We start from the raw sequence: 26,488 nt of genomic DNA, 5'->3' as shown, positions 1-26,488 counted from the left end.
AAATGCTTCCAGACACTGCAGCTCTAGACCCAAGTCTTGTCCTAATATCACTTCTGCAATGAACCAGAGAGTTGGGATTTAGCAGGTGGGAGCTGGGTGCAGACACTCTGGGTTCTCAGAACCCTGAGGACATCACCGGGAGTTGGTAGGCCGACTTCCAGCCTGTCCAGATTTCTCTGCCCAGATTTCTGTCCCCCACATCACCAACACCTATGATCATCACCAGAGTGTTCTGATTAAATTAACCACTCTACAGTGTCACAGAATTCTAGGAAAGTTTTTGGAGAGGGTAAAACTATCTTCTGTGAATATCTCGGCGCATAAATGAAGTAAAAGTGTTTCTACCCATTGGGCCAAGGTGGTCCGAGGGTACCAACTGTGAATTGGAAAAAGGTGATATTGCCCATGAATCTGGACACCAGCTGAGGCGTGGGCGTCTGGGGAGCTGGGTGGGCTCAGCCCTAACGGCCGCCGCAGGGCATCCTGCGGACCTGTCGGCCCCTCTGTGACGGTGCTTGCTATGTTTCTGCCCCATTTTACTCACCTCCCATCACCCTCCTTTTCCTTCTATACACATACTCTATAAGCGGCAATGCACCAGTAGAGAAACTTAGAGAATAAAAAACAAAGTCGGTCAATTATTTCAAACCCAGCCTAAGTAAGGGAGGATTATAAGCATGTACAGCTTGGTCTCAGATTACCTCATTACCTACAGTGAGCAATCATTGCAGATTTATAGATATTTATAGATACCCACACACCCTTACCTGTATCATATAAGTTAAATAAAATATATAATTTAAACAGCATATGTGCATATAACATGTAAATTGTAATTTATATTATATGCGAAACATTTTTATTACATATATTTATATATGACTTTGGTGTGATTATATGTATATGCAAATTATATACACAATTTTGTACATTGATTTATATATGACATAATTTTCAATATAAAGTATTGAAAATAATGAAAACACAAAATTTTATAGATAAGATTTTGCATATATGAAGTCAAAGTCACTTTATCCCTAACTCATACTGATGCTGTTTTCTATGTTGCTTGAAATAATTATAGAGCATTAAAATAATTCAACATATAAGGTACCCACTTTAAATAATGCAACTTAATCGCTCAGTGTCCTGAATTGGGTAAGCCACTCCACGGACTCTATCAATACATCTGCTGCTGACTTGGAACTGACATGTAGGGCCAGGACATTAAATCAAGCGATGGAATCTGATTTATGAGGATGTTTTTTGACTTTATGTCACTGTTTCTGTCAAATAGGAAGGAACGGCTGAAGGCTGGGGGCAGCATGGAGACTCAGACACTGGCTCCAGCAGACCTGGGCTTTCCCCCAGCTGCGTGTCTCTGGAACCCCGGGGCCATAGAAGCTGCTTTGTGCCCTGGGCCTACAGGTGGGGGCAGGGCTGGGGGTGCCCTGGGGAGGCTTCCCCACGGAAGCCAGCATGGCCGAGTGGCCTGTGTGAGCAACGGAGCTGCCACCGCTTCAAGGCAGGGTCACTTCTTTCCTGGCAACATGTGGGTAGCGCAGGAAGGAGGAGGCACGGAGCTCCAAGTGTTTCATGTAAAGAGTAGGGGTGTTGTCCCCACCCTCCAGGGACTACCACTTACAGGTTTTCATTCCAGCTCATTACAGCTTTTCTATTTCTCTACAGCTTTTTCATATGCAAACCAAACCATGCAGTGGGTTCACTAATTGGTGCTGGAGTAGCTCTCTATCACACCTCATGAAGAAAGGGTTTAATTTTGCCATTGCTACTTGGCCAGGACTTGAAATGTTTAGTTATCCACCCACTGTTTCTTTTAGACCCTGAGGGGTAACTTACCACCCTCCTTCCCAGGAAACAGAAAAATCTGATCAACCTCAAAAAGACGTTGACTTGAACACAAAGAGGTGTCTAAAATGGCCAATATGGAATCTTACTTAAAAGCGTAGCTTAGCTTGTAAGAGATGATACGATCTACTACTATTTTAGGCACCATTAAGAAAGGAAGAATAAGACATCTCCAAAAAGTCTTGCTGTCTTACTTAATGATACCTTTTTTGCACATACTGGAAAAGGAAAACACAAATAAAGTGAATGAAAGTACCCCCTAAATTTCCAAGTCTCTGGAAATAACTCAAGTCACTGGTGAGCCCACAGAATGATTTCTGTTCATAAAAAGCGGCCATGGTGGCGAAGTCCTTGGGGAGAGGGCTCCTCTGTAGCTTCCAGAAGTTTCTTTTGAGACAGAGATGAATGTGCAAGTTTGACACTAGTGTCATAGGCACGTATGTATGTCACCAAGGCTGCGTGGCCAGGACAGGTGGGCTGGGAAGACACCAACAGGGAGGACGGTCTGTTTCAACAGCTGTGAGAATTGTGTGGAAAATGTGCATCCGGGAATCAGTCAACTGTGGTTTCTCCTGAGCCCCTGACAATACCATTGCACTTCAGAATTTTGTGTTCTAGAATATCACATCTTAGAACACACTGGGAGTTCTCTGGGCTTTCAAAAGGACCCGAAAAATGCAGATATGGGAGAAACCTTAGAAGTGGGATGTGGACCACCGTGGAAAAACATAGAAACGAATCTTAAGAGACAGCTTGATCTACCGATCTGGAAGAACTAGTCCTAATCAGTTTGATGGTCAGATTTTTACTTAAAGACGTGAACACAATGGCACTTGCGTAAGGTAACCATGGAACCTTGAGAAAAAGGGAAAACCAAAGAAGCTGCAATTGTTGGTAATTGTCAAAGAACCATCGGAAGGGAAGTGTAGTGAACAGATTTAGAGCAACACAGCCAATGGGCTAAGTCTGATGCCATCAACTCATGTGATTTCCATCATTCCTGCTGGTTGCAAGGCCCCAAATTATTGGATTGTGCAGGGAGACCAAAAGGGAGAGCACTTGGTAGTTTCTGAGTATCAGGGTTTGTGGTGAATTATTCCTCATCATAAATTAAATTAATCACATCCTGCTTTTATATGATCATCTACTGGTTTTTATCAAAGGTCTTGAGATAATAATGATCACCATTGTAAGGAATGTAAAGACTTCGAGGGACTGGCTGGTTGGATTTCCCAATATCATGCATGTGAATTTTTCTGCTTGCAAAGCCCTCTTTTGAAAAAAAGAAAGGGAGGGAAAGGGTGTGTGTGGGAGAGAGAGAACTAGGAAAGGAAGGAAGGGAGGATGGGAAAGAGGCAGGGAGGGAGAGAGGGAGGGAGGGCAGGCAGGCAAGGGCAGAGAACCAGGGCAACAGCCATCAAAGCAGCTATGGGGATTAGAGTCAGCAGTGAAATGGATGTGAATATTGTCCTGTTTGCAGAAGCCCAACTATAGCTGCAGGTAGAGCTGCTGCATGTGTGTGGCAGAGTTAGGGCAGGATAAAGGTTGACTCAGAACAAACAGGGCCGGATCAACTCAGATGCCATGAGGGAAAAAAACTAAGATGCTGACACAAGTAATAAAGGAAGCTAGAAAGGAGGAAAATGAGACACCGTTTTTGTCTGTTGTGATGATCATCACATATCAATCATGATCAGAGATACTCCCTTTACTCCGAAGTTCCTGGTAGGGATGATTTATTCGCTGCAATAGTATCCAGAGTGTTCTGTGGAGACTGGATGTGTAGGGAAAGTCGCTGTGCTTTGCAAGGTACTGGAGTTCCATGCCTGGGTCTTAACATGAGCAGACGTTCATATGTGCCATGGAGGATGTCGGAACAGCGCTGCAGTAGAGTCAAAGTCGCCTGAGTTTGGGGTGTCCACCCACCTCTCATCTCTCACACAACTTTTTGCTGAGTCTAGATGGTCTGAAATGGCACACTTTGTCAGAATTAGATTTGTCGAAACAGAGATTACATTTTAGTAAAGCGAACCCGTGCAGTATGATCGATAACCAACTTAATGTAATCTCTCAATGTCACCTGCACTGAGCACCAGCAGCCTACAAGCGCAGCGCAAACTTCTCTGGATGAAGAACTGGGGCTGCAGAGCTGGCGTGCAGCACATCGTTATAGCCGGCTGTCAGTTATACTCACTCACTTGTTTGAAGATGGAAGCTATTATAAAAATTCTGCACATGTACTAAGTATATCAGCAGCAATTATAATCAGTGTCTTAAGTTTTTAATAAGTTCCAGAATTATTTATATTTTTTGCTTCTCCAAGTCTTAGTTTGTATTCTATTTATCTTTTATATTTTCACATCGCATTCTATAGTTTATTTAGTTATATATCTAAACAGCAGCATCTCATTTTCTACAGCCAATCAGAGGTCTTTGTTTAATGGGCTCTTCCTAGGCATCAGGTTTTTGCTTTGTTGTAATCATATTTCCAGAGCAATCATACCACTAGAAGGATTTTTGTTGTTTGACTCCAGATAACTCGTGTTATCCAAACAGTGTTATTACTGCCGAGTTGCTGTAAAGTTGGAGTGTGCAATTAGGCACCTATTTTGGATGGGAGAAGGGAGTTTGTCCGGGTACCTCAGGGTGCGTCAACCAGGAGAGTCCTACACTCTCCGCAGAGTTACTGGGTCTGCCTTTATAGTCTCTCTCAGTTGACCAGGAGCCCAGGTTAGCCTCATTTTCAGAGGGAAAATAACACCACCCCACTCATTTTGCCAAGTTGCAAACTTGTTTTAGTGATGGTGTCACTGCCCAAAGCCGAATACTGGCCTTGTATATCCTCGATCACAGATCTTTCTCCTTCAAAGGTAGCTCTGGGGCCCTCCCTGGTGGCGCAGCGGGCTAAAGCCCAGCACTGAGAATCTAAAGCTGTTTCCACATGAGTTCGATTCCCGCCTGCCCCGGAGGTGACCACATGGCGTGGCAGACCTCTCCTGACCCGCCCGCTGCTCCCCTCAGCAGTGTACTTCATGATCTGCCTGTTCTGTTCCCCGCTCTGTCTCTGGTGAAGCCTCTCACCGCCCCTGAGCCTCTGGCCTGTACCCCAGTTCTGTACGCACAAATAAATAAATCATTTAAAAAAAAAAAAAAAGGTAGCTCTGAATCGTGACGATTACCAACAGTTAATTCAGATGTGAATCTGGTGAGTGCATTTTCCCTTCAAGCTTTTGAACTATATACTGAGGGTCTACTAATGACACAACAGTGTCTTCCCCTTGCTTAGAAAGTCCTATAGCTCTAATGTGGCTGGGAGCCAAGTGGGCGCTGTGATGCAAGTGACCAAGATGGCGCCCATACAAACCTGGTTTGGCTTCCTCACCCGGTGTTCTCTGAATGTCTGCTGTTGTCAATCAATGCTTTAGTGGCTTCACATATAAGAGGGTTGTTAATGATGCCACCTTCTTATAGAGAAAACATGATGAAGATTGCAAGTGTTTGGTAAATATTAATACTTTAGCACTATAAGTCCAAAATGAGGCAATGAATGACTAAGATGTCAGAGAAATAAATCACATAAATAACATAAACCAAATCATTTTTGCAAACTGATTAAAAAAGCAAGAACAAGGGCCCTCCTTGATGGCGCAACAGGATAAAGCACCAGTACCATGAGGCTGTTGCAGTCCCTGCAGCACAAGTTCGATCCCCAGCCAAGGAGGTGACCACATGGCACGGCAGACCGCTCTTGACCCACCTGCTGCTCCCCTCAGCACTGTATTTCAGTCAATCTGCCTATTCTCTCGCCATTCTGTCTCTGGTGAATACTCTTACCACGCCCTTCCCCGACACCTCTGGCCCGCACCCCAGTTCTGTTTGTATAAATAAATAAATCTTTAAAAAAAATAGCAATATAAAGTGATTTTAGGAAATAATCACAGTATTGTGAGTGAAATTCATTCTATGCACAAGCCAATTTAAATATATGTCAACATTTAACTTAAGATTGTCAAGATTTTCTCATCTTTAAAATGGGTGTAGCTTCATGATTAAAATTATGCGGGAGGATAATAACCACAGCCTGGTACACAAGATTCTGGGGCTGATGAAGGGGAAGGCAGATGGAGAGGCCAGGCTGGTGCGAGGACAGCAGAGTTGGGAGTAGAGGTCATTTTAGACTGTCTTGGGACACCTTGCATTCTTTAAGGGAGAAGATGATTGATCACTAAATATTATCAGAGCTATCATTGGAAAGCTAGAAGGATACTGTCTGAAGGTCAGATGCAGATAACACAGGACAGTGAGGCAGACCATACAGCAGAGACTGCTCTCAAAATAACAGGCCAGGGTATGGGCGACCCACTTCCTATCAAGTGAAATATTTGTGCTCTATTTATTAATTTTTATATATGATTGATAACATGATTCTATTTCAATATCTGTGCTTTAAAATAATGCTCTCCTGCAAGACCTTTCCTTAATTTAGAGAAGGCATTAGATTTTGAAAATGTGTGGGTTGTGTTAGTATCATTTTGGTCTGAGACCATGCAAGTTAGTAGCTTCATAAAAAGGAAACATTAGGCATGAGAGTTTAGTTAAGCCAAAACGTCCCAAAATGAGTCTGCCACTGATACTTTGAGAGATATTACATTAGCTATTTGCAGAGAAAACATGTGAAGTGTATTAAGCACACAGTTTTAGAAATACTGTTGTTCTGGACAAATAAAAAGGTAAGTTGATTTAAAGAAAAGTAAAGATTAAGGAATTAAATTCATGATTTGTGGGCTATGCAAAACTTTTGAAGATGGTATACAAATCATTACTTTGAGGAATGCTGACTTAAGGTAAAATATGATTTCTCTCTCAGAAATTGGTTATAAATAGTGCATTCATAACTTTATAAATTCTCATTTCAATAATCCAGTTATTCTGATGGCAGTGGTTTGTCCAATGATGTAGTACTATGCTGATGTGTTTGAAATAATTTCATGCATATTTATAATTCCATAAGCTTCATACAAACAGATGTTATTATGTCTAATATGTTTACTGTTGTATCCCTGATGCCTGGCAGATAATATGCACTAATAAAAATTGGTTAAGTGAATAAACAAACAATTATATAAACTTAGGCAAACACATTAAAATTCTAAATGTTGTCTTCAGAGGAAGCATCGGACAATTAGCATAGACATTTTTTAAGACTGGGAAATGATCGACTCTCTCCTTGTGTGACATGTGATGGTCCCCACAGTATCTACCTACCATTAAAGTTGCTGTTAAACAAATCACAGAGCTCATCAGATTAAAAAAAAAAAAAAAAACATTGGAAAGACCAGAAAAAGATTTGGAGCCATGTCAATGAAAGGATCCGATAAAGTAACAGGAAAGTCCAAGCAATGGTTTAAAGATTATGGTAACAGAGATGCTTAGCAAGACTATTTCAGAATAGATATTTTATGCATATTCATTAAAGACAGTCAGTGTTCTTAAATAACTGCAGTGAGAAACTAAGGAAATATTCTTCAATTTAAATTTAAACAGGTTTTGTGCTTTTTCCAAGGATAGCAAAGTCAAGTGGGAGGAGTCACCTGCCATAGGTTTTGTATTTTAGGAATAATTTTTATAAAAAGTATGTTCCCACGATGACAGAGAAAATTCACCTCCCCTTTAAAGCAAGATGGTCATTACCTTGGGACAGCTCAATCGAATTGCAGCCTATGGAAACATCTTGCTGTGGGAATACGGAAAGAGAAGCCTTAACACATCAATTGCTTTTGGACACTGTTTTCTCCTTCCCTTTATTTTCTCCTTCTCCTTCCCACGAAAGAGAGAACAATCGGTAAAAGTAAGATCAGATCTGCAGGCTAGACATAGCTGGGACTGGCGCCCAGTGGTCAGCAGGGACCATGTCAGGGTCAGGTCCTCGGGAGCCACCTGAGTGCAGCCAGTTTCCACAGGTCTCTGGCCAGGGCTTAAGTGGGAGCAGGGACATATCCGTGGTTGAGCAGGGAAAGTTGTCCCCAAATTCAACTTTCTCATCTCTTTTAGGGAGATTTGAAACTATTATCTGGTTACTGTCATGACCAGTGAAAAAGACCTTCACAGGGTTGTAGTTACTGAGGACCCACACTGGGTCACGCGGTGGACAGCAGAAGGGCCAGCATCCACATGGGCTTTCGGGAAGCTGGCGCTCACCTAGCCTGGCCACACACAGCATGTAGCTACCACGAAGGACGTGTCCAGATGCTACCCAAAGATGAGGAGCATTTTACTTCCAGACAGGAACAGAGCTTAGGATTCTGGCTATGAAGCTACTGGCAGCCACGACAGCACGAGTTCGATCCCCAGCCAGGGAGGGACCCACAGGGCACAGCAGCTTCTCCTGTCTCCACTGCTCCCTCAGCCGTGGATTTCAGTGGATCTGCCTGTTCTGCTCCCTGCTCTGTCTCTCATAAATCTCTCGTTTCCTGAACCTCTGGCCTGCCCCCTAGTTCTTGTATGCATAAATAAATCTTTAAAAACGGAATATTACAGTGTACGTGGATATACTGAATCTTTTATATTATTTTTTTGGCACTAACATTGGTTCACAGCACTGCATGGGATTCAGGGGCATATGGTCACATCTGGAACCACACCGCACCCACAACCCAGGCACCCATATCCTTCCCCACCGGCTTTTGGGCCTCTCCATACTCTGTTGTGACTCTCCTACTATGTAGATTCTAGAACTTTCATAGGAAGCCAGACCACACAGAGCACAGAGGTGGTGGCCACAGCTAGTGTTTCCTGAAGGGCCTAATGATTCTACCACAGGTGTGTTTCTTTGGTCTATTTCTATGTGATGTTGAATTCAGGGTTCTCTCTGATTTCATGTCCCTCTAGACTTTGTGTCTGGAGTGCCATATCTGGGGAGGGGAAGGGACGACTTACCACAAAGTCAAAGTAAGACAGAATAGTTCACAGAACTTGTGGCTTGTCGATCTTCAAACAAAACGTCATGGAGGCACAGAGCTGCAGTGACGCGTCTGTCCCTGGCTCCACACGCCGGGCCCCTGCTGGGACCTGGACAGACCCAGGGTCACAGCCCAGACTCTACCGAGCCAGAGGTCAAGATGTTAATTACAGTAACAATAATGTATATTACGTCAGTTATTAAAACTGAGGACTTTTTAGGAAGTCTCCATCTATCCATACATTCATACCTTTGAAAGACAGGGACTTCTTATTCAAACCACAGTCCTCACCTAGTCAAATTCTGGGAAGCTCTTCTATAAGGGCAAGCAGATGTTCAAAGACAGAGCAACTCTTCTAAAAATTTAGAACTGTGTAAGTCTTAGTTCACATGGCTTCGAAATTAGAATACCTCCCAGGGTTCTGTGAAGAATAAGGGGATATTGCCTCTTATAGAAAGACAATAATAAGCACTTGAAGAATAATGGCATCCTTTAAGCACTAATACATTAAGAAAACAGACATTCTGATGAATTAAGATTTGAAAAATGAATAAATTAGGGGATTAAAAGGAATTAAAGGTTTCCAAGTTATGTATATATGTATATTCTAGCTATAGTAGCATGACAGATACATATTCACACATGCAACACACGCACACACACAAGAAAAAAAAACACAGAATAAAAGGGAGAACTATGAGTAACCTCATGAGAACAAGACCAGCAAAACAGGACTATGCTGGACACCACAAGACCTGGCTACTCTGACCTAGAGTTCAAGTTCAACAAGCCCCTCTCACTCGTCGTGAAACAAGTTAGTAATTATCAGAAATTTGAGGAAATCTGTGAAGTTCAGAAGTCAGGGGAAAAAAAAAAACGAGAGAAAAATGAGCAGAATAAGGAAACAGAAAAGCCAAGAAAGTGGGTAAGAGAAAGACGTCTTTGACCCCGAGATACAAGAAGGGATTGCGTGTTCACAAAGCAATAATTGAGTGCTATGAAAAGGGACTTTTAAGGAATAAAAAAAAAGAGCCTTTGGTTGAAAACTGTGATGATAGTTATTCTAGGGCAAGGAGGTAGGAGGCAGGGTGAGAAAGCTGGGGTGGCCAGTGTGCAGGTGGGTGAACCCACAACCCCAGGCGTGTCATGGACGAAAGGAAGGTTGTGACAATCTTTAGAGAGGGTGGGGAAGTCCGCAGAGGAACTTCTCTACACGAATGAAAGAGCAGCGTGGGACTGAGGTGGACAGGGAATTAGCAGCCGGCTCCACCAGCGGTGCAGGAAGAGGCAGCTGGGGATGAGTAAGCTCCGGAGCGGTGAGGGGGGACTTCGTGAGGACAACAGCCAGCGGCAGCCAGCAGAGTTTGGACCGGAGCAGCGTGAAACATCAGCCAGATGCCCGCTGGGACTTTACTGTCTTTTAAAAACAGAACAGACGGTCAGATTCCATCCCATACTTGGCTTCAAGCTCAGACGCGCATATCTTCGGCCCGTTCTCACCTCCAGGGCCTGCTGCCCAGATGGACAGGACACTCATTGAGCTCCGAGAGCCACGTGGAGCCTGGTCTTCCTCCCGCAGCCGGGAGGCACGCCCAGGGAGCCCGGAGCAGAAGGGGAGGGGAGATGGCATGAAGCGCCTTCAGAGAAAGCCACCAAGGAACAGCAGCGGAACAAGGATGCCGTGGCAGGTCCCTCCTTCCAGGGCCACTTGGGTTTGATCAAACATGTGTAAAGTCAGGGTATGAGATTAAAGATTACCGCGGGGGGCTGGCGCCCCGGAACCCTCCTCACTGACACGTCCTGACTGCTGCATCAACACACAGCGACTTGTGGTTATTTTCGCCCCCATATAAATGACACAGACACGCTGCCTGACCATCCCTGGTGAGGCCGCCAGGAGTGTCTCGGGCTTCCAGTTTCAGCCCTTGCGGGAAAGGCGGACAGTCGCCAGTTTGAACCACCGGCTGTTTTGACTCAGGCGGTTGCTGGGTTTTCTTGGCAGTGGCCACGACACCGCACACGAGCTAGAAAGCGACATGAGTCGCTCGTGGGATGTTGCCAACACAACTGGCAGGAACCTTCCGATGTGGAAATGGATTCACTCAGCAGGAGCGACGGGACCCACAGCACAGAACGCCCGGGCTTTGGAGAAGCAGACACCGGCCGTTGGCTCCGAGCGTGGCCGGCATGGGGATTCCCAGAGAGCGCCTGCGATGATGCTCGCGTTTGGGTCTTGGTCACAGAGCGGTGAGCTGACTTCATTGGATGTGCCAAGGTGTTTGCCCCCTGCCCGAGGAGCTGATTACTGTGACACACCAAGAGTTTCAGGCCCAACCCGTCACCGGACGCCACGCAATTGCCGCCGACTCCGAGGCGCAGGCAAAGCACACTCTCGGCTACCAGCAGGGCGCTCAGCGGGAGCAAAGCTCCTGAGCAGGGAGAGCAGCAGTGTGACGCGCTGTGTGGGCGGCTGTACAGGCCCATGGCAAGGAGGGTCGCTGGCATCGACGGGGCCATCTCCAGGCTCCAGGTGGCCTGGAGGCCCGTCCCCTCCGCCCAGCTGGGCCTCGGCTCTACCGTCCTGGGCTACCCTATGGCCTGGTCCTCACCGAGCCCCCAGATTTTCCCCTGAAATGGGGAAACCACTCAGCACTTTCGTGGTGTTAGCCAGTCGCTATGACTGGCACGCAGGGAAGACACTGAAAGCGAGGCCGGCAGGTAGACGCCAGCCCTGGGGCTGGGGGGAGCAGACCCAGAAAGGGGCCTGGGGCGCGGGCCGCGGGTCACGCAGGAGGGCTCCCTTCTCGGGCGGCGTGACCTGTGAGCGGCTTCCTAGATTTCCAAAGCTGCACAAGCAGAACTGAACTGAGATTTACACCCATTGGAGGGGCTGAAGTCGCCCCGGCGCCAGAAGCAGGCTGTTGAGGGGTGATGGAGGTTTATAACAAAGACAGTTCGGGAGAGGCCGACTCTGAGGCGTCCCCCACCCACCCCGGCTGGAGGGGGACTGATGGACGCTGTGCTACCCAGGCTGTCGTAGGACAAGGTCCGGGCAATGGGGAGACTCCCAAGACGAGGCTGCTTGGTTCCCAAGAAGACACAACACGGGGAGTCTCCATAGCAGAGCTCGCTGAACCACCTGGGGCTTGCTCTTGGCTAATAGCAATTGTATCTGACCATCAAGCGATTCCTGGCCCTCCTTGGTTTGCGGCCTAATTGGACATTGAGAACCGGTTACAAAAATGTTTAACAGTTGACAAGGATTTTCTCAGAAAAGTACCTTAGCATAAATCAAGAGTGTAGATTGTCTTTATAAACATGGATAAACCATGATCAGGATGTACTTCCTCCTGGGACAGTTTGGAACCTGGGAAAGGATTGTTCATAGGAGGACTTAAAGATTTGCTGACTTGATTGGCTGACTAGAATGACTGATCATGCTGTAAAAAAATGGGGAGGCTGATTGTTTTTAGTGGTTTTCTTGCTATGATCAAAAGAACTTCTTTGTAACATGTCATCACATAAGTTTCAATGTAGCCATGGAAATTAATTGTTAAAGATTTGCTTCAATGCCCATACTGATGTAACCTCACTGCTTGGAAATTGTTTAAGTAAAGAACTGCTGAAGTCTTCGCAGGAGATACTTGCACCAGCTAGAGGGTCAGGGTCTGCCTCATTGCTCATTTCACTGACGCCACCGCCGCCTGGTCCTTTGGGAAAAGGACCCCTGACCGGCCACCTGTCAGAGCTGGACTTTGACAGGGGACAGGGGAGAGGCTGCCCGTGGTGGGTAAACAGACAGTAGAGCAGGTCGGGAGGCCGGGAGAGGAGAGGAGAGGCGTCTTCTTGTCGGGGCGAGAGGGCGTCCTGAACAGGCCCCACAAGCAGGCTTTACAGGCCGCAGCCCACCCCAGACCAGAGAGCCAAGAAACCCCAGAGCACAAACTCAGCATGCCAGCACCACCCAAGGAGGTGGCTGGGACCCGAGGGCGCAGGCAGGAGCCAGCCTTGTTCACCACCAGGCACGCGGGCCTCGGGGTCCTTGGTTCTGCTTGCAGCTGCTACTGGGGTTCCAGCTCAGAGGAACTGGTAGGGCACATCACACACTCATCTCTCTTTTTCCCCCTGGGTTATTCTTTTTCCTTTTTGTAAATAACCCCTTCACTAGTCTTTTTGTTTGTGCCTTTAAGCGCGGGTGAGGGCCCACAGTCAGCCCACCCATCGCACACGGGCGCCCTGGAACATAATGAGGAGAAAGGCGGGAATCGCATGGAAGCTGCGGAGTTCCAAGGCTTGGCGCCAGGCCGCGAGGACACCTGAGGTGAGAAGTGTCCTGGGGAACAGCTCGGGGCCGGGGGGCCACACAGACAACAGGGGGGCTGGGTGACCTCATTTCTTGCTGGTTTCCTGGCCAAAGTGGGGAGAACGAGGCATAATGATTACGGGGGGTGATTCTGGCACAATCCATCCAGTCATGTTCTGATCTCAACTCAGACTTGGCAAGATCTGGTTTCCGCTGCGGCACTGCAGAAGTAACCAGGCAATGGGGGCAGGGTGCAGATTACCCTGAGCGGGCTCGGGCCCCAGGGGTGCACCCAGGGCCCAAGGAGCACACGCTGTCCGAGTGGGCGCCCTTTGAGCGCAGCTGGACAATACTTGTACTCGAATGAAGCTGTGCAATTGGCAATAAGTGCCTAACGGTTTACGTACTGATTCCACGTGAAATATGTTCTCCGAGTCAAAACATTCGTTGGCAATTAAGAAGGAAACGGTTTATAGCAAAGGTGCTGCTGGAACTGGAGGTCATGCGTCGGAGTCATATCGGAAATGTTGACGACAGTGAAGCGATCTGAGTAAGAGGCTCATTTCCAAGTCGTGACACAGCTCAGAATACGGACTGCAATGGGGGGGGGGGTGCATGCACTCCACGGCACAGGCGGCAGCCGGAGGCGCCACAGAGCCTCCAGCCTGGCTGACCGTGGGCACCCGCAGCTTCAGGGAGGTGGGGGAGACCCTGGTTTCGCTGAGGTTTACCTTCCTCATGCAAACACGGGAAAGGAAACGGAAAGACATGTTACTTGTGAAGTCCTTGTCAGCTCTGGGGGTGTTAGCGGGTGTGGGGGTCTGCGTGGAAGCATGTGGGGTGCTCACTTCCCCTCTGTCATATGCACCCAGTGTCAACATAAACATCGATCACACGTCCCCAACACACTGGTAATTCTTACAGACACCGCTTCCTCCTGTGTGTTTTCAGAATATCCTAGGCTGAAGGACATGTGAAAAGCAGCCAGGTCACATCGTAAGAGGTAACTCAGGCCACTGGCAGCAACATGGATGCAGCCGGAAGGGGTGATGCTGGCAGAAATCAGCCGCAAAGAAGAAGAAAAATATCGAATGGCTTCACTTTTAGGAGGAAGACAGAGGAACCAAGTAAGGGGCCAGGAAAGAAAACAACAACAATAGTAATCACAACGATGATGATGATGATGAAACAGAACTAGCAGGTGGCTGTAAATATGAGTCATGGGGGGGGGGGTGGAACGGCAAAGAACAACACAGGGACTGTGGTTTTGGTTCACAGGTGACCTGGTGGTGGGAACTGTACAGGGAATACATAATGATGTAAAAGATATAAATAAAAAATTTGTAAAGAAAAAAAAAAAAAGCAAGGGTGAGCGATGAAGCCTGGTTTTTCAGGCCCGGCAGGTGGCGCTGTGGCTCGGGCGTGCCTGGGTGAGACTCAGGTGCAGAGGCGGGGAGGTGTGGCCCGAACTGGGCAAAGGGGGGGGGGGGACTACCTGCCGCTCAAGCGCTACCCCTTGGGCGTGAGGGTGGGGGCCGTGAGGGAAGGAAGTCCTGGAGCAGCTCCTTATGCCAAGCAAAGGCCTGGAGACTGCAGACTTGGCAAGGGAGTCGGGGTGGGGGCAGGACTGGGCCAAGGGGCAGCTTTCCAGGATGGGCTGACTTAATGCGCTGGGCTCTGGAGGTGGAGTGGGAAGAGGGGTGCAGAGGCTCCCCTTTGGGGAGCCTGCGGGTGTGCAGGACAGAGCAACCCTGACCCAGCCTGGCAGGAAGGGCTGAGATCTGCACCGCCAGGGCACTGAGTTCTGTGGCAGCCTGAGGGAAAGCGCAAAGCACCCCTGGAGACCCACCCAGATAACCTCTGCCAGACACCTGCCCTAGGAAACTTCGTGATAACAAAAAGAGGCGTTATTGTTGTTATTGTAGCTGCTAAGGAAAGGATTATGGCAGAGAAGGAAGGGGGGGAGGGGGGAAGCTTACTTTTCACTAGAGCCAAGCTCACCCCCAACGGCCCCCACATTCACTCTGCACTCCGAAAACTTCTGAGAAGCTAATAAATGCTATTACTGAGTGCAAGAGCTTAGGAACTTGAGCAACACGTTCTCTATAAATATTAGATTAAAAAGATATGAACAGCTTTTACCATTATAGAGGGTAATAGAGTTTGATCAGCTAAATCCCAGGGCTTTATAAAGCAAAATTATGTAAACAAGCGTAATGGCTTTTTGATAAAACACAAAACCAGTGCTAGAAGACTGCTGGGGTGTTCCTGATCGGACTTTGCAACTTCACACCCCCAGGCAGATGTTGAACTTAAATAAATTAAAAAAAAATTACATATGAATGTAAAATGAGCCATAATGAACATGAATGAGAGCGCAGGCTATTAAAGAAAATCCCTTGGGATCAACTGACAACATGTTTGCAAGATAATGGCTGGGTCTTGCTTTATTTACCGCCTTCCTCATCAGTGGCCCAAAGAAGTAAGTGAAGTCTGAAACCAAAGTTCAAGGCTTCTAGGGAGAGAAATCAGAAGCTGGGCTATCAGAAAAATGTACAAATAAAACAGGAGTTTCTGGCAATGCAGGACAGTATCCATGCCTTGGAGATTATATTTATTATACCAAATTTTTCAGAGAGGATAAAAATGGCGAAGGAGGCCAGGATACAAGGCCTCCATGCAGAATGCGCTCCAAGACCTCAAAGAAGGCAGGCAGGCTTGGGCTTGCTTGAGATGATGAATTCTTCTGCAGAGGCTTCAATGAATATATTCTCCCTCTATGGCAACTGCGCAGGGCTTGAAATGCTCTGTCATTTAGGGCACCCCCTCATTTCCCAGCAATGGAGTGTGGACTGCACACACTCCAAGAGGAATTGCAGAGTAGAAGAACCGCCTTATGATAAAATGTGGAGAGTGCCAATTTGTGTCAAACTCGACCAGGAAATGAGTAAATTCAAGCTAGTTTGAGACAAGAGGGTTCTCTCTCTAAATTATTTGACTGCAAGTGGCGGAATTTTTCTTTCATACTGTAGAGTCGTCACTGAATGTTTTTTTTCTTTTAAGAATGGAAGGCAATAGTGAGATCCACTTACTCTACTTCCTACACTTTATTTACAAGGAAACTGAGACCAGGGGATGGACAGAGGTGCTCGGGGCCTTCAGGGAACTGGCGAGGTAGAGGACTGTGACCCAGGCTGAATTCAGGGTGGGCAACATGAAGCCCCCCCACTCACTTCCTTTCCTGGCCCACTCTTCTGTCTCAGGGTTTTTCCAAAACAGACCCCCGGGGAATCATTTTCCATTCCGCTCTCACCTGATGCAGCAGTTGGCCAACTCATCTTTCTAACAGTCCCTCAAAGCTGCCCCCCACCCCCCGCCAACCCGCTTTACTCAGCTGCGACCCTCTGAAATCTCAGGTGCAACTCCTGAATCACTGGGACTTTGTGATTTGTCTCCCTGTGCTGTGTCTCCTTTGGGGAAACCCTATTCTCTGCTATCAATGCCATGCTTTAAAAACACAATTCTAACAATCGCTCGCTTTTTCCCTTAGGACCAAGTTTCAACTGCTTTGTGCTTTAAGAGTTCATCTATACTCCCCTGCCACCCCCACCTCCCCAAAGCACCCCGTTGTTCTGTGATTCAGCTCAGAGTCCGCTGTTTTGCGGAAGATTGTGCTGGTCCCTGATCTAAGTTAATCTCTTGTCTGTGGTTCCCCAAAGATGTCCCGAGGCTCCCGAGGAGGCACATAGCTCTGCCGGGACGACCTCTGCCTGGACGACCTCTGCCGGGCCACATGCCCACATCCCAGTGGGGTACACTGCCTCACTCCTTGTCTACTTTTGCAGTGGCTGAGTCACTCTCCATCCTTTGAAATTTAACCTCTAGGACCCAAGCTGTCTCTTCAGCGCCCACACCATGACTCACCGCTCCCTTCAAGCTCCCAGCTGCATTCAGCTTCACCCTCAGCTTTGCCTGGAGCTGCTGCGCCCTTGGCCCAAATGCTTTGCCTCTATTGCATCATCCCCTCCCAGTTATTACCATTTGCATGCACTCACATGCTAGCAGGAACTCGGTCTATCTCTAACCCAAACAGCCTTTTTAGGGCTTATCCAACTGCAAAATTTGCATCTCAAATAAGATGGCACAAAACTAATGCTAGCTAGTTGGAACTAGTCCTAACTGGCTGTCTGAACTTCTCAATCTGCTTCCTAGGTGCTTCACACCTCCCCAGTGGCACGGAGCTCACCCTGTAGTGAGCCCAGAGAGCCAGGCGTTGTTTCTGACCACGGTCCTCATTAACCACCCTGTCTGAACCCTCACCATCCCTGAGAGCTCCGCCTTCACTCGTCTCTCTCTGGCCCTACATGCCCCGCGTGGGCCCAAGGAAACCTACTTTTTCCTTGACATTACTACTGCTTCAGAACTGTGGAGACCAGTCCCGTGGATCATTCAAGTGCACCCCAGGAGTACAGTTCAAGACCTTTCACCTGCAGAAACTGCTCAGTGAGTTCTCAAAGCCCAACTTCTCTGCACTGCGTCCTCACTGCCTGGCCTGCTGGGGTCGCCCCTCCGTGCCCTTCAGTCACAGGGTCTTCTGTCGGGGGCAGGGTCTTGGGAGTTTGCTCAGGCTCCTTCCCCTTCCTGGCCTTTGCTGAGTGTTTAGTTTCCTTTTAGATTTTAGATTTGGGCTAAAACTTTGCTTTCCGAGAGAGGCCTTTTCTAAAATCCTTTATCCAAAATCAACAAATAAACGCTACTTGCGATTCCATTATCTTTCTTTTGTGAACAATTACTTACTAGTTTCCTTTTAGTGTTTAATTTAACTTGTGAACACCATGAAGGCGTTTGCTGTATGCATTCAGTCCTGGCACAGAGAGAATGTATTAAAGCCAAGAAGTGGATCCTCAAGATGTTTGTTTAAATACTTCACTCCTCTCCACCCTCCTCCTGCAAACACTGTGCACTGTGAGAAAATTCATGTTTTTTGTATGATATAGTTTTTAATTAGAACTACTCTGTGAGGAATTGTACATCCAGAAGAAATTGCAATAAATAATGCAGTGATCCCTGGTGCCTTTGTTCAGTTTCCCGCAACAGCACCTTGCAATTCTATAGTGTGGTGTCTTTGCTTGCACCTTTTTAACCCCTGCCAGCCATTCTCTGTTCCCTATTTCCATAATGTTGCTGTTTCAAGAATGTTAAACCAAATCACACCATGAGTCGTATTTTGAGACTGTGATTCTCTCCATGTTGTTGGTTTGCATCAACAGTCCTTCCCTTTTCTCTGCTGAGTAATATCAAGTCTTCCCTTAAGATTCAATAAGAAGATAAGGAGAAGGGGAGGAACACTTGGCTTATTTTATAAGGTTAAATAAAATTCAGAGATGGTTGTTAACAGTGGTGTTGTCATGATTACTTGGAGTGACTTCTCATCCCCAAATCAGAGATGACTCCTATCTTCTTCCCAGGGTCCAAATTCAGTGACTGTGTTTTCATTTTTTTTTTCTAGTGTTAATAAGTGATTTGAAAAGTTCAGGATTTCAAAGATTCCTCTAAATCCAAAGTAATTTTCAACAAAAGAGTATTGTTTGTCTCTATTCATCTCAGGGGTTGGCTGCAACCAGATCCCTTCTCTTAAACTTTTGACTATGCTTGGACAAGTGAAAACTCCCCTACGTGACTCCAGCCTCCGAAAGAGAAAGGAAAAGAGGGTGATTGCCATGAGATTGCTTCTTTCATCGGGAAGATGTCTTGCTCCTGTTTGTAAAATGTTATATACTCAACACGGATGATGGCAATTACTCCTGGGTAACTGAGAAGTGGGGCACGTCCGTTCTTTAGTAAAGTATTATAAGTATGTGGGTGTACAGCACCTTAGGACATGGAGTGATCGACCCAGCCTCACAAAACAATCACACCTTGGCTCCCTCCTCTTCTTCATCTGAAAGCTGATGGGAATGCAACAGCCCAAGTCAAGCTGCGGCCGTGCTCTTCCCTTGCTGCCAAAGTTCACGCTCTTTCCACGAGGAAGGCTGGGTGGGTGACCTTCAAGGGCCCCTGACATACTGATGCTCATAACTACCTTGAGTGAAAGAGAAAAAACCTTCTGGCTTCAGGAAGTTGTATGGCCTCCTCCCTGCTCAGGCCACATGCCAAGGACTGAGGCGTGCTAGGCCGTACCCCAAAGGGAGATACCTGTGGAGACGGGTGTGGCGTTTCCCAGCAAGCCTTCAACCTGTAGGAAGGGAACCTCCCCTGAAGTGAGCGAGTGAGTCCGTGTCTGTCCTGAGGTGCTCTACACCCACTTTACTTTATAGTATTTCTCCTAAAGAACAGGCATGTCCCGCTTCTCAGTAAAGCAGCCTTTCTTCTGTGTGTGTTCTCTGTATGAAGAGTCTATGTATTACGGTTCTGTTTTGTTTTCTAATTCTCGTTTTAGACACATAGGAAAATAAAGCAAGGCTCAATTTTCCAAGCCAGTCAGGATGTGCTGCTGTCCCTCGAGGTGAAATAGTTGGCTCTCGTATTGTTCATTTAGGTAATTTTTATGACTTACAGATTAAGTCCAGGTCTTGCACACTGTATTACAGATGAGAGAGATCAAAGAGAGGTGAGGCCAGTGACAAGTCCCCCGTCAGTGGGCGCTCAGTGACGAGGACCTCCTCCGGGGTGGGGTCCCATCATTGACCAGCGTGGGGCACTTGCTCCCGTTTGGCCATTTTCTCTGCACCTTTCTGTCCTGCAATCACATCCTCATCAACCTCCCTCCAGTCTGTGACCTCGCACCTTCCTGACGTTGCCTACAGCCCTGGGGAAGGTTCTCTGTCCAATTTGCACAACTCTGTCTCCACTTTGCACCTATAAAAATCAAAGCCTCCAGGGCTGGGGCCACCCAGTCTGTATGAGAAAGAAAGAACGTCAATGCCATAAAGGATTTGGAAGCAAAGCCAGCTGCGAGCACCACTGGCTTCCAATGGGCATGAACTTGAATCTTGTGTGAATGATATACGTGTTTTTTTTTTTTTTAACTCTAGCTCTCTAATAATAACACACCTTATTCCTCCTCTGAAAGTTTACTAGAGTCAGAAAATATGCAAAGAGGGTAAGTGGATCATCTTATATCATCTAATAATGCTGTGAGGTGGGTTTCCGTATCTACCCACTTCACATGTAATGATACCACGGCTCCCTGAGTTGGATAAAGATGATAACTAGCCAAGATTACACATCTGCTGATGAATGAAGCCAGGATCTAAGTCCTGAGCAGAGAATCAATCACAGCCTAGGAATTGATCGTGGTGTCACAGGACCTGAGATAGTCAGCAGCCAGTGTCATCAACAGTGCCTTGTCGTCACCCACACCTCACAAGCCTCTGGCGTCTGCATCAAATGCTGATGCTCCTGGAGCCGGCATTAAATACGCCTGTTTCCCCCCTTCTCCTGGAGGGTAAGAGGTTACTGAGAAAATCTGGAGCTGTCCTTAAATATGATGAAGAAAGGTCTAAGAACCCACCACTTCATTTCAAAACCTGCGTTGGCACTGAACGTGTAAGTGAAAAAAAGTAGGTATTATTCCCAGGCAGAAAACTCCAGATACATTTCATGGAAGCTGTAAATAAATTTTACTATTGCCCTGTGGGACCGCAGTGCCCAGAAAGGCTCCTTCTGGAACTCTGGGGCTCTGAGGACAGCGGAGGGGCCCTGGGCTTCCCTCACAGGGCGGCAGTGGGGGCACGGGGAGCAGCAATGCCACATGGGCCCAGCAGGGGCCTCCAGAGGCCACGGCCACGCTTTCAATTTCACTCATGGTGCCCTCTCTTCTTGCACCTCACAGTGGTTTTTGAACACCCTGATTTATCAATTATTCAGGTCAGAGGTAGAATTTAAAAACATTTAGAGGGCCCACCCTGGTGGCGCAGAGGGTTAGGACGCAGCCCTGCGAGCTGGCCACAGCGGCCTCAGCACCAGTTCTATCCCCGCCTCGGAGGTGACCCACACGGCACGGCAGACCTCTCTCACTGCTCCCCTCAGCAGTGTACTTCATCCACCTGTCTGCTCTGCTCCCCACTCTGTCTCTGGTGAAGCCTCACACCACCCCTGCACCTCTGGCCTGTACCCCAGTTCTACATGCACAAATAAAAAAATACTAATAATAAACACAGCACAATGAAGCTCCCAAGACACTACAGCACGTGTTCGGTCCCTGGCCAGGGAGTGACCCACAGGGCACAGCAGACCTCTCCTGTCTCCCCGCTGCTCCCCTCAGCTGTGTGTTTCAGTAGATTCGCTTGTCCTGCTCCCCACTCTGTCTCTGAAGAATCCACACACCCCATCCCCCTCCCCAGCACCTCCAGAGGTGTGGGCATGAATGAATAAATCTTAAAAAATGAATACAGACTCAGAAATACCTGGAAATCCCTGTCAGTATCTCAGATCTCAGTTAACCAATCAGCAAGATTGCCCTTACAGCGCGTGCTGACAGAACACTGTCTGGAAGAAACCGAGCTCAGAGACACGCACCCACCACAAGCAAACACCGATCTCCTGCACACAAACGCAGCCTGCAGGTTACCTGTCATGTTGCAGTAGACCTTCAAGGGCCCCAGGGGCCCGCTGCCGTCGGGATCTATCCAGTAGTAATTGGACGTCTGGCCGAGATGCTTGTAGGCCTCGCAGGACGGCTCGTAGATAGCTGGAAGGAAAGAGCCCAGGTGAGCAGCGAGCAGAGGTGGGCGTGGGAAGGTCCGCGCACGCCGAGTTTAGCGCAGCGTAAGCGGCACATCGTCTCCTTAGACCACGGAGCCTTTTTTTTTTTTTTTAAATCTTAAAAAGCTTTTAATTCACATAGTCCTAGATAATATGCATTTTTCTCTTCTATTTGACTTTAGAACCATTTTTTTTGTGTGCACAGAGACTATATAACATCCGTTTCACAGTTGTTTGCTGACATATACATCATTTATTGTATGCATAAACATACCTTTTTACTTTCCCTGTTATTATTATTTAAATGTATGTATGACATCGTTCTTCATTTTTGTGCAACGTATGATCTCCCTGTGAGAGTCCCACCACCAGTTCACCCTGCAAGGAGGAGGACAGGAGTGGGAAGAGCTCAGGGATTGTAGATCCCTATTCTTTTTCTCTCCATTGAGACTCATCATTTGCTTCTGTCTCTACACTCATTTCTGATCTCACGAGACAACAGCAAGTTCCCGCTATAATTTGACAGTTGGGGAAAGGTCTAAAACGAACAGTAGTTGTTCAACAGACAATGCTTATCTCATTGTAGACTATGATAATTAAAAATGTGTGTCTGGCGAGGTGGACCTATGTCCCTGAACCATGGGCAGTGGTGGGAACCAATGTTACCTCAATAAAAAAGAATGAATTAAAAAAAGAAAAGAAAAGAAAAAAATATATAGTTATTTAAGGGTATCGTCTCCTTACTGGTAGCAACTTATTTTGAAAGGTCATAATGGCTGCTTGGCTGATTTGTTGAACTATCAACTCAAAGATCTGAGAAAATCTCAGCCTTTCTGCCTGCCTGCCTGCCTGCCTGCCTGCCTGCCTGCCTGTCTAGCTGCCTCCCTCACACACACCCACACCTTTTTTGGGGCATAGATAACACAAATTTCCCCAAATAGCATGCGACTTGTAATCTTCCTTTACTTCAGGAAAAAGGGATGTTCCTGATTCACTCGATCTGTACAGTTACTTTAATTACATCATTTAGTTTGTACCGAAAGCTGACATCTGTGGACTGAAATTACCTGACCTCTTCCCATTGTTTTCCTTTTTATTCCCAAGCTTTGCACACACACTCTTTGCTCACTGGAATGGTACCTGCTTTCAGGAGTACAAAACAGACATTATATAGCTCCTTAGTAAGAGAACGTCTAAAATACTATTGAGAAAACTTTTGAAGTCAGATCCACACTGACATCTGTGATGAATGTGAAAGCGCTCTTTACAAAAACTAAAGTAGACTTCTGGAGGAAATCTACGTAATGGCAGGTAGAGGGGCCTTTGGCGACATGAACTTGACCTCATGCTGGTACCCGTGGTCTGTTCTCTCAGTAAGCAGCAGGCCAGGCAGTAGGAGCTGCGTTTTCTTCCTGTTTCCTGTCTCATGTCTCCCTGGCTCCCTCTCCCCAAGCATGCCAGACCCGACGCTCATCCTTTTCAACAACAGCACGCTAGACTGAGACAACTCCCAAACCCAAACTTGATTTACTCAAGCCCTTCCTCCTTGCCTTCCCTGCCTTCTGCAGGTATTTATTGAGTGCCTTTGATGTTGGCAGCGGATTAGACCACAAAGAATAGCTGTAAACAACCCGGAGAAGGACCCGGGCAGCAGGTTGTGCTCACTAATTACTGTGGTACTGGTCATGCATGGAGGGTTCCTGGAGGAGGATGTGACCGGCACCTTAAGCAGAATCCATGCTGCTATCTCAGTGTAGCAAAGACTATGCCCGATTTCAATCTCCTGAGAGTGGAATAAACTACAGTTGTTCTCATTTTGAATAATGGATCAAGTGAAATATTATAATGAAAGGCTATGGGAAAGTGTTTTTAAACTTTAAACAGGAAGATGCCATCATTTGAGGAAGGTTCTAGAAGCAAAACTCCTAGCAGTAAAACAGCAGATCTTAGGGGGGTGATTGAGAAGGGAATTAGAGGGTCCAGGCTGCTCTGGCCATGGGTCAGTTGAGAGATGACCAGAGGAATAGGCAATGAGGAGGGACTAAGTCACATGAGAGCAGACAGAGTAGATGGGGCTGTTTCACCTGCCTTCAGGTCACAGGTCATGGAGATCACAGGCAGGTAGGAAGAAAAGGAGTCAGAATACCCCAAACTCTCATCATCTCTGCCAGAAACATGTGTTATTAATTTTGATGACCTATTACCATTTTTGTGCTCAGAATGTTGTGTTCAAAACTTCAGGTTTTCCAGTGATCCCCTTGGGACTGAATCTTTCACCTTTTTGACCCAACATGTGACGGCTGATTGTTCTCTTTTCCCTGCCAACACCCCAGTCAGTTTTGTTATTTGGCATCTTGTCTCCAATGATAAAATTAACTAGTTACACTACTCAAGTATCTCATTACTTTCCATGAAATGATGCTTTTTAGACAATGTTAGCTATTTTGCTAAAAACTGCTCATGGCTCTTCAGAATCAGCGATATCAGCATTATTTACGCAAGACCTTCTGCAGTCCTTTATAGACCTTTCTCAGCTTGAGCAACTTGCCTGTGCTCAGAGCAGGCAAATCCCACACGGGCTTGCTTCATGCATGCTGCCCCTTTCTGAGCTTGCCTTTATCTGCAATAATACGATAAGCCTCTTTCTTAATCTACACCGCTTCTCAGTTAGCATCGACTCTCGTGGCAGAAGTGGTAAGAAATCTGGCTCTGCACTCAAGCAAGATTGGGTTTCAATTCTGACTGGAGTGTACTGCTTTATACGTTGCAACATTACAAAGCTCACTGGCTTTGTCTCCAGAAGACCTATCCTAGGCATCTTAGATGGTGCTATGAGAACAGGGGAAATAATCTACATCGACCCCTTAATAGAGAGTTTGGACCATGGTAAACATTTAATGGGGGGCATTTTTATTATTAATACAAGAATCCCTACTTAGCTTCCATTCACACTCTGCTACCAGGGACGCGCTCCTAGTCAGCCGATCTTCCTCACATTCATCGCTCAGCCCGTTACTGTAATGCTCGGACTGAATTTCCTATGTGAACGCCTTCTTCCCTCCCAGGGAAGGCTCTAGAAAATGTGGCTTTGTTCTCTGCTCCACTTAATCAACATGGTAGAAGTTTAAGAAAAGCTGTCAGAACTATACATAAAACAGACCTCTTTTCCTCCTGTCCTGACATTGAGAGAAGATCAGTTGGCTAATCAGGAGAAGCATGTGCATGAGAGAGAATGATGGGGGATGGTACAAAGGCCAGGTACCTGCTGCCCGTCTAAGGAAGGGCAGAAGGAGAATGGCCTGAAGCCCAGTAGTTAACTAGTCACGGTGACGCAGGCATGTGATAGGGCAACCTGAGTGAACAAGAAGTTCTGTCCATTTTCTTCTCCCAGTGTGACAGTTACTGTACATGTCTCTAGCTGATGACAAGAAGACAGGCCTGCTAACTGCTTTGGCCTCATCAACACAAATGCACAACCAAGTATTTCAGCCCAAAGAATATCACGTGTGAGCATCACCTGCAGCACTTGCTACAACAGGGGCTTCTGGGCTTCATCCCTGAGACTGTGGCTCAGTAGACACCTGCAGTTCTAACAAGCTATTCGGTATTGCTGCTGCAGGTCCTGCTGTACTTTGAGAAACAGGACTTCCATCCTAAATACACCCACAAGCAGTCACATCCTTCAATCACAAAGGTGAACGGATCCTTTACGTTTCAGTATAGCTGGGTTGCTGAAAGGCAGCAGAGTAGAAGTTTACATAGAGTAAGGTTAGATGCCACCTCACTTCATTCAAAATAACAAAAGCAGAATGGGATACAAAACATGAAATAAAAATACAGTCTCGAAAGAATTAAACTTGGAGATTGCCCAGGAAAATATTTGGAAAGATCTGTAGTTACCGTTGTGCTACTGAGTGGTAAGATAATTTAAAACTTTCCAGTTTTCTGAGTGTGCATTATTGTATACTGTCCGTGAGTTATGTTATCACTAAAATATACTTGCAGGGCCCTCCCTGGTGGCGCAGCGGGTTAAAGCACAGCAGTAAGAAGCTAAAGCCACTTCTGCATGAGTTCGATCCCCACCCTGGAGGTGACCCACATGGCACAGCAGACCTCTCCTGACTGCCTGCTGCTCCCCTCAGCAGTGTGCTTCGTCGATCTGCCTGTTCTGCTCCCCACTCTGTCTCTGGTGAAGCCTCTCACCCACCACATCTCTGGCCTGTACCCCAGTTCTGTATGAATAAATAAAATAAATCTTTAAAAAAATATATACTTGCAAAATGCACAGAGAGGGTCATAGCAGCGAGGACAATGGCAAGGGTGTCTGTCAAGAGTAAAGTTGCATTCTTTTATGACTGAATATGTAATTAGAGACTTGCATTCCAGCATCGTCATTGTTGTTTACTATCTGGGAATTCTCCTTAACTTTTACTGATCTCAACTATGAAAGGAAGGCAATACTACCTGCTTCCTTGGGTTACTGTGAAGATTAAAATGGAATCACACACTTTGTAAATGGAAAGCACTGAGCATATCGAATTTTTTTTCTTTTCTTGCAAAAGCTTTATTAGTATCAGAATCACTGGCCTCCCAGAATGAATTGGTAAGTAGTCCCTAATCTTATGATTCTGGGGAGAGTTTTTTTTTTAAT

At 46.7% G+C, this 26,488-nt stretch overlaps 1 protein-coding gene across 1 annotated transcript in view; it reads right to left on the bottom strand.

Moving 5' to 3' along the window:
- CNTNAP2 (contactin associated protein-like 2) overlaps window positions 1–26,488 on the bottom strand; it is a 1,046,635-nt gene that overhangs the window by 514,403 nt on the left and 505,744 nt on the right. The window contains exon 12 of the mRNA XM_012733843.1: window positions 21,704–21,823. Coding sequence (XP_012589297.1) covers window positions 21,704–21,823 — 120 coding nt within the window. The remainder of the gene's footprint in view (window positions 1–21,703; window positions 21,824–26,488) is intronic.

Source organism: Condylura cristata, unplaced genomic scaffold (assembly GCF_000260355.1).
Source record: "Condylura cristata isolate star-nosed mole 26May11 unplaced genomic scaffold, ConCri1.0 scaffold00042, whole genome shotgun sequence".
Taxonomy (NCBI): Eukaryota; Metazoa; Chordata; class Mammalia; order Eulipotyphla; family Talpidae; genus Condylura; species Condylura cristata.
This window is presented reverse-complemented; position numbering and strand designations above follow the sequence as displayed.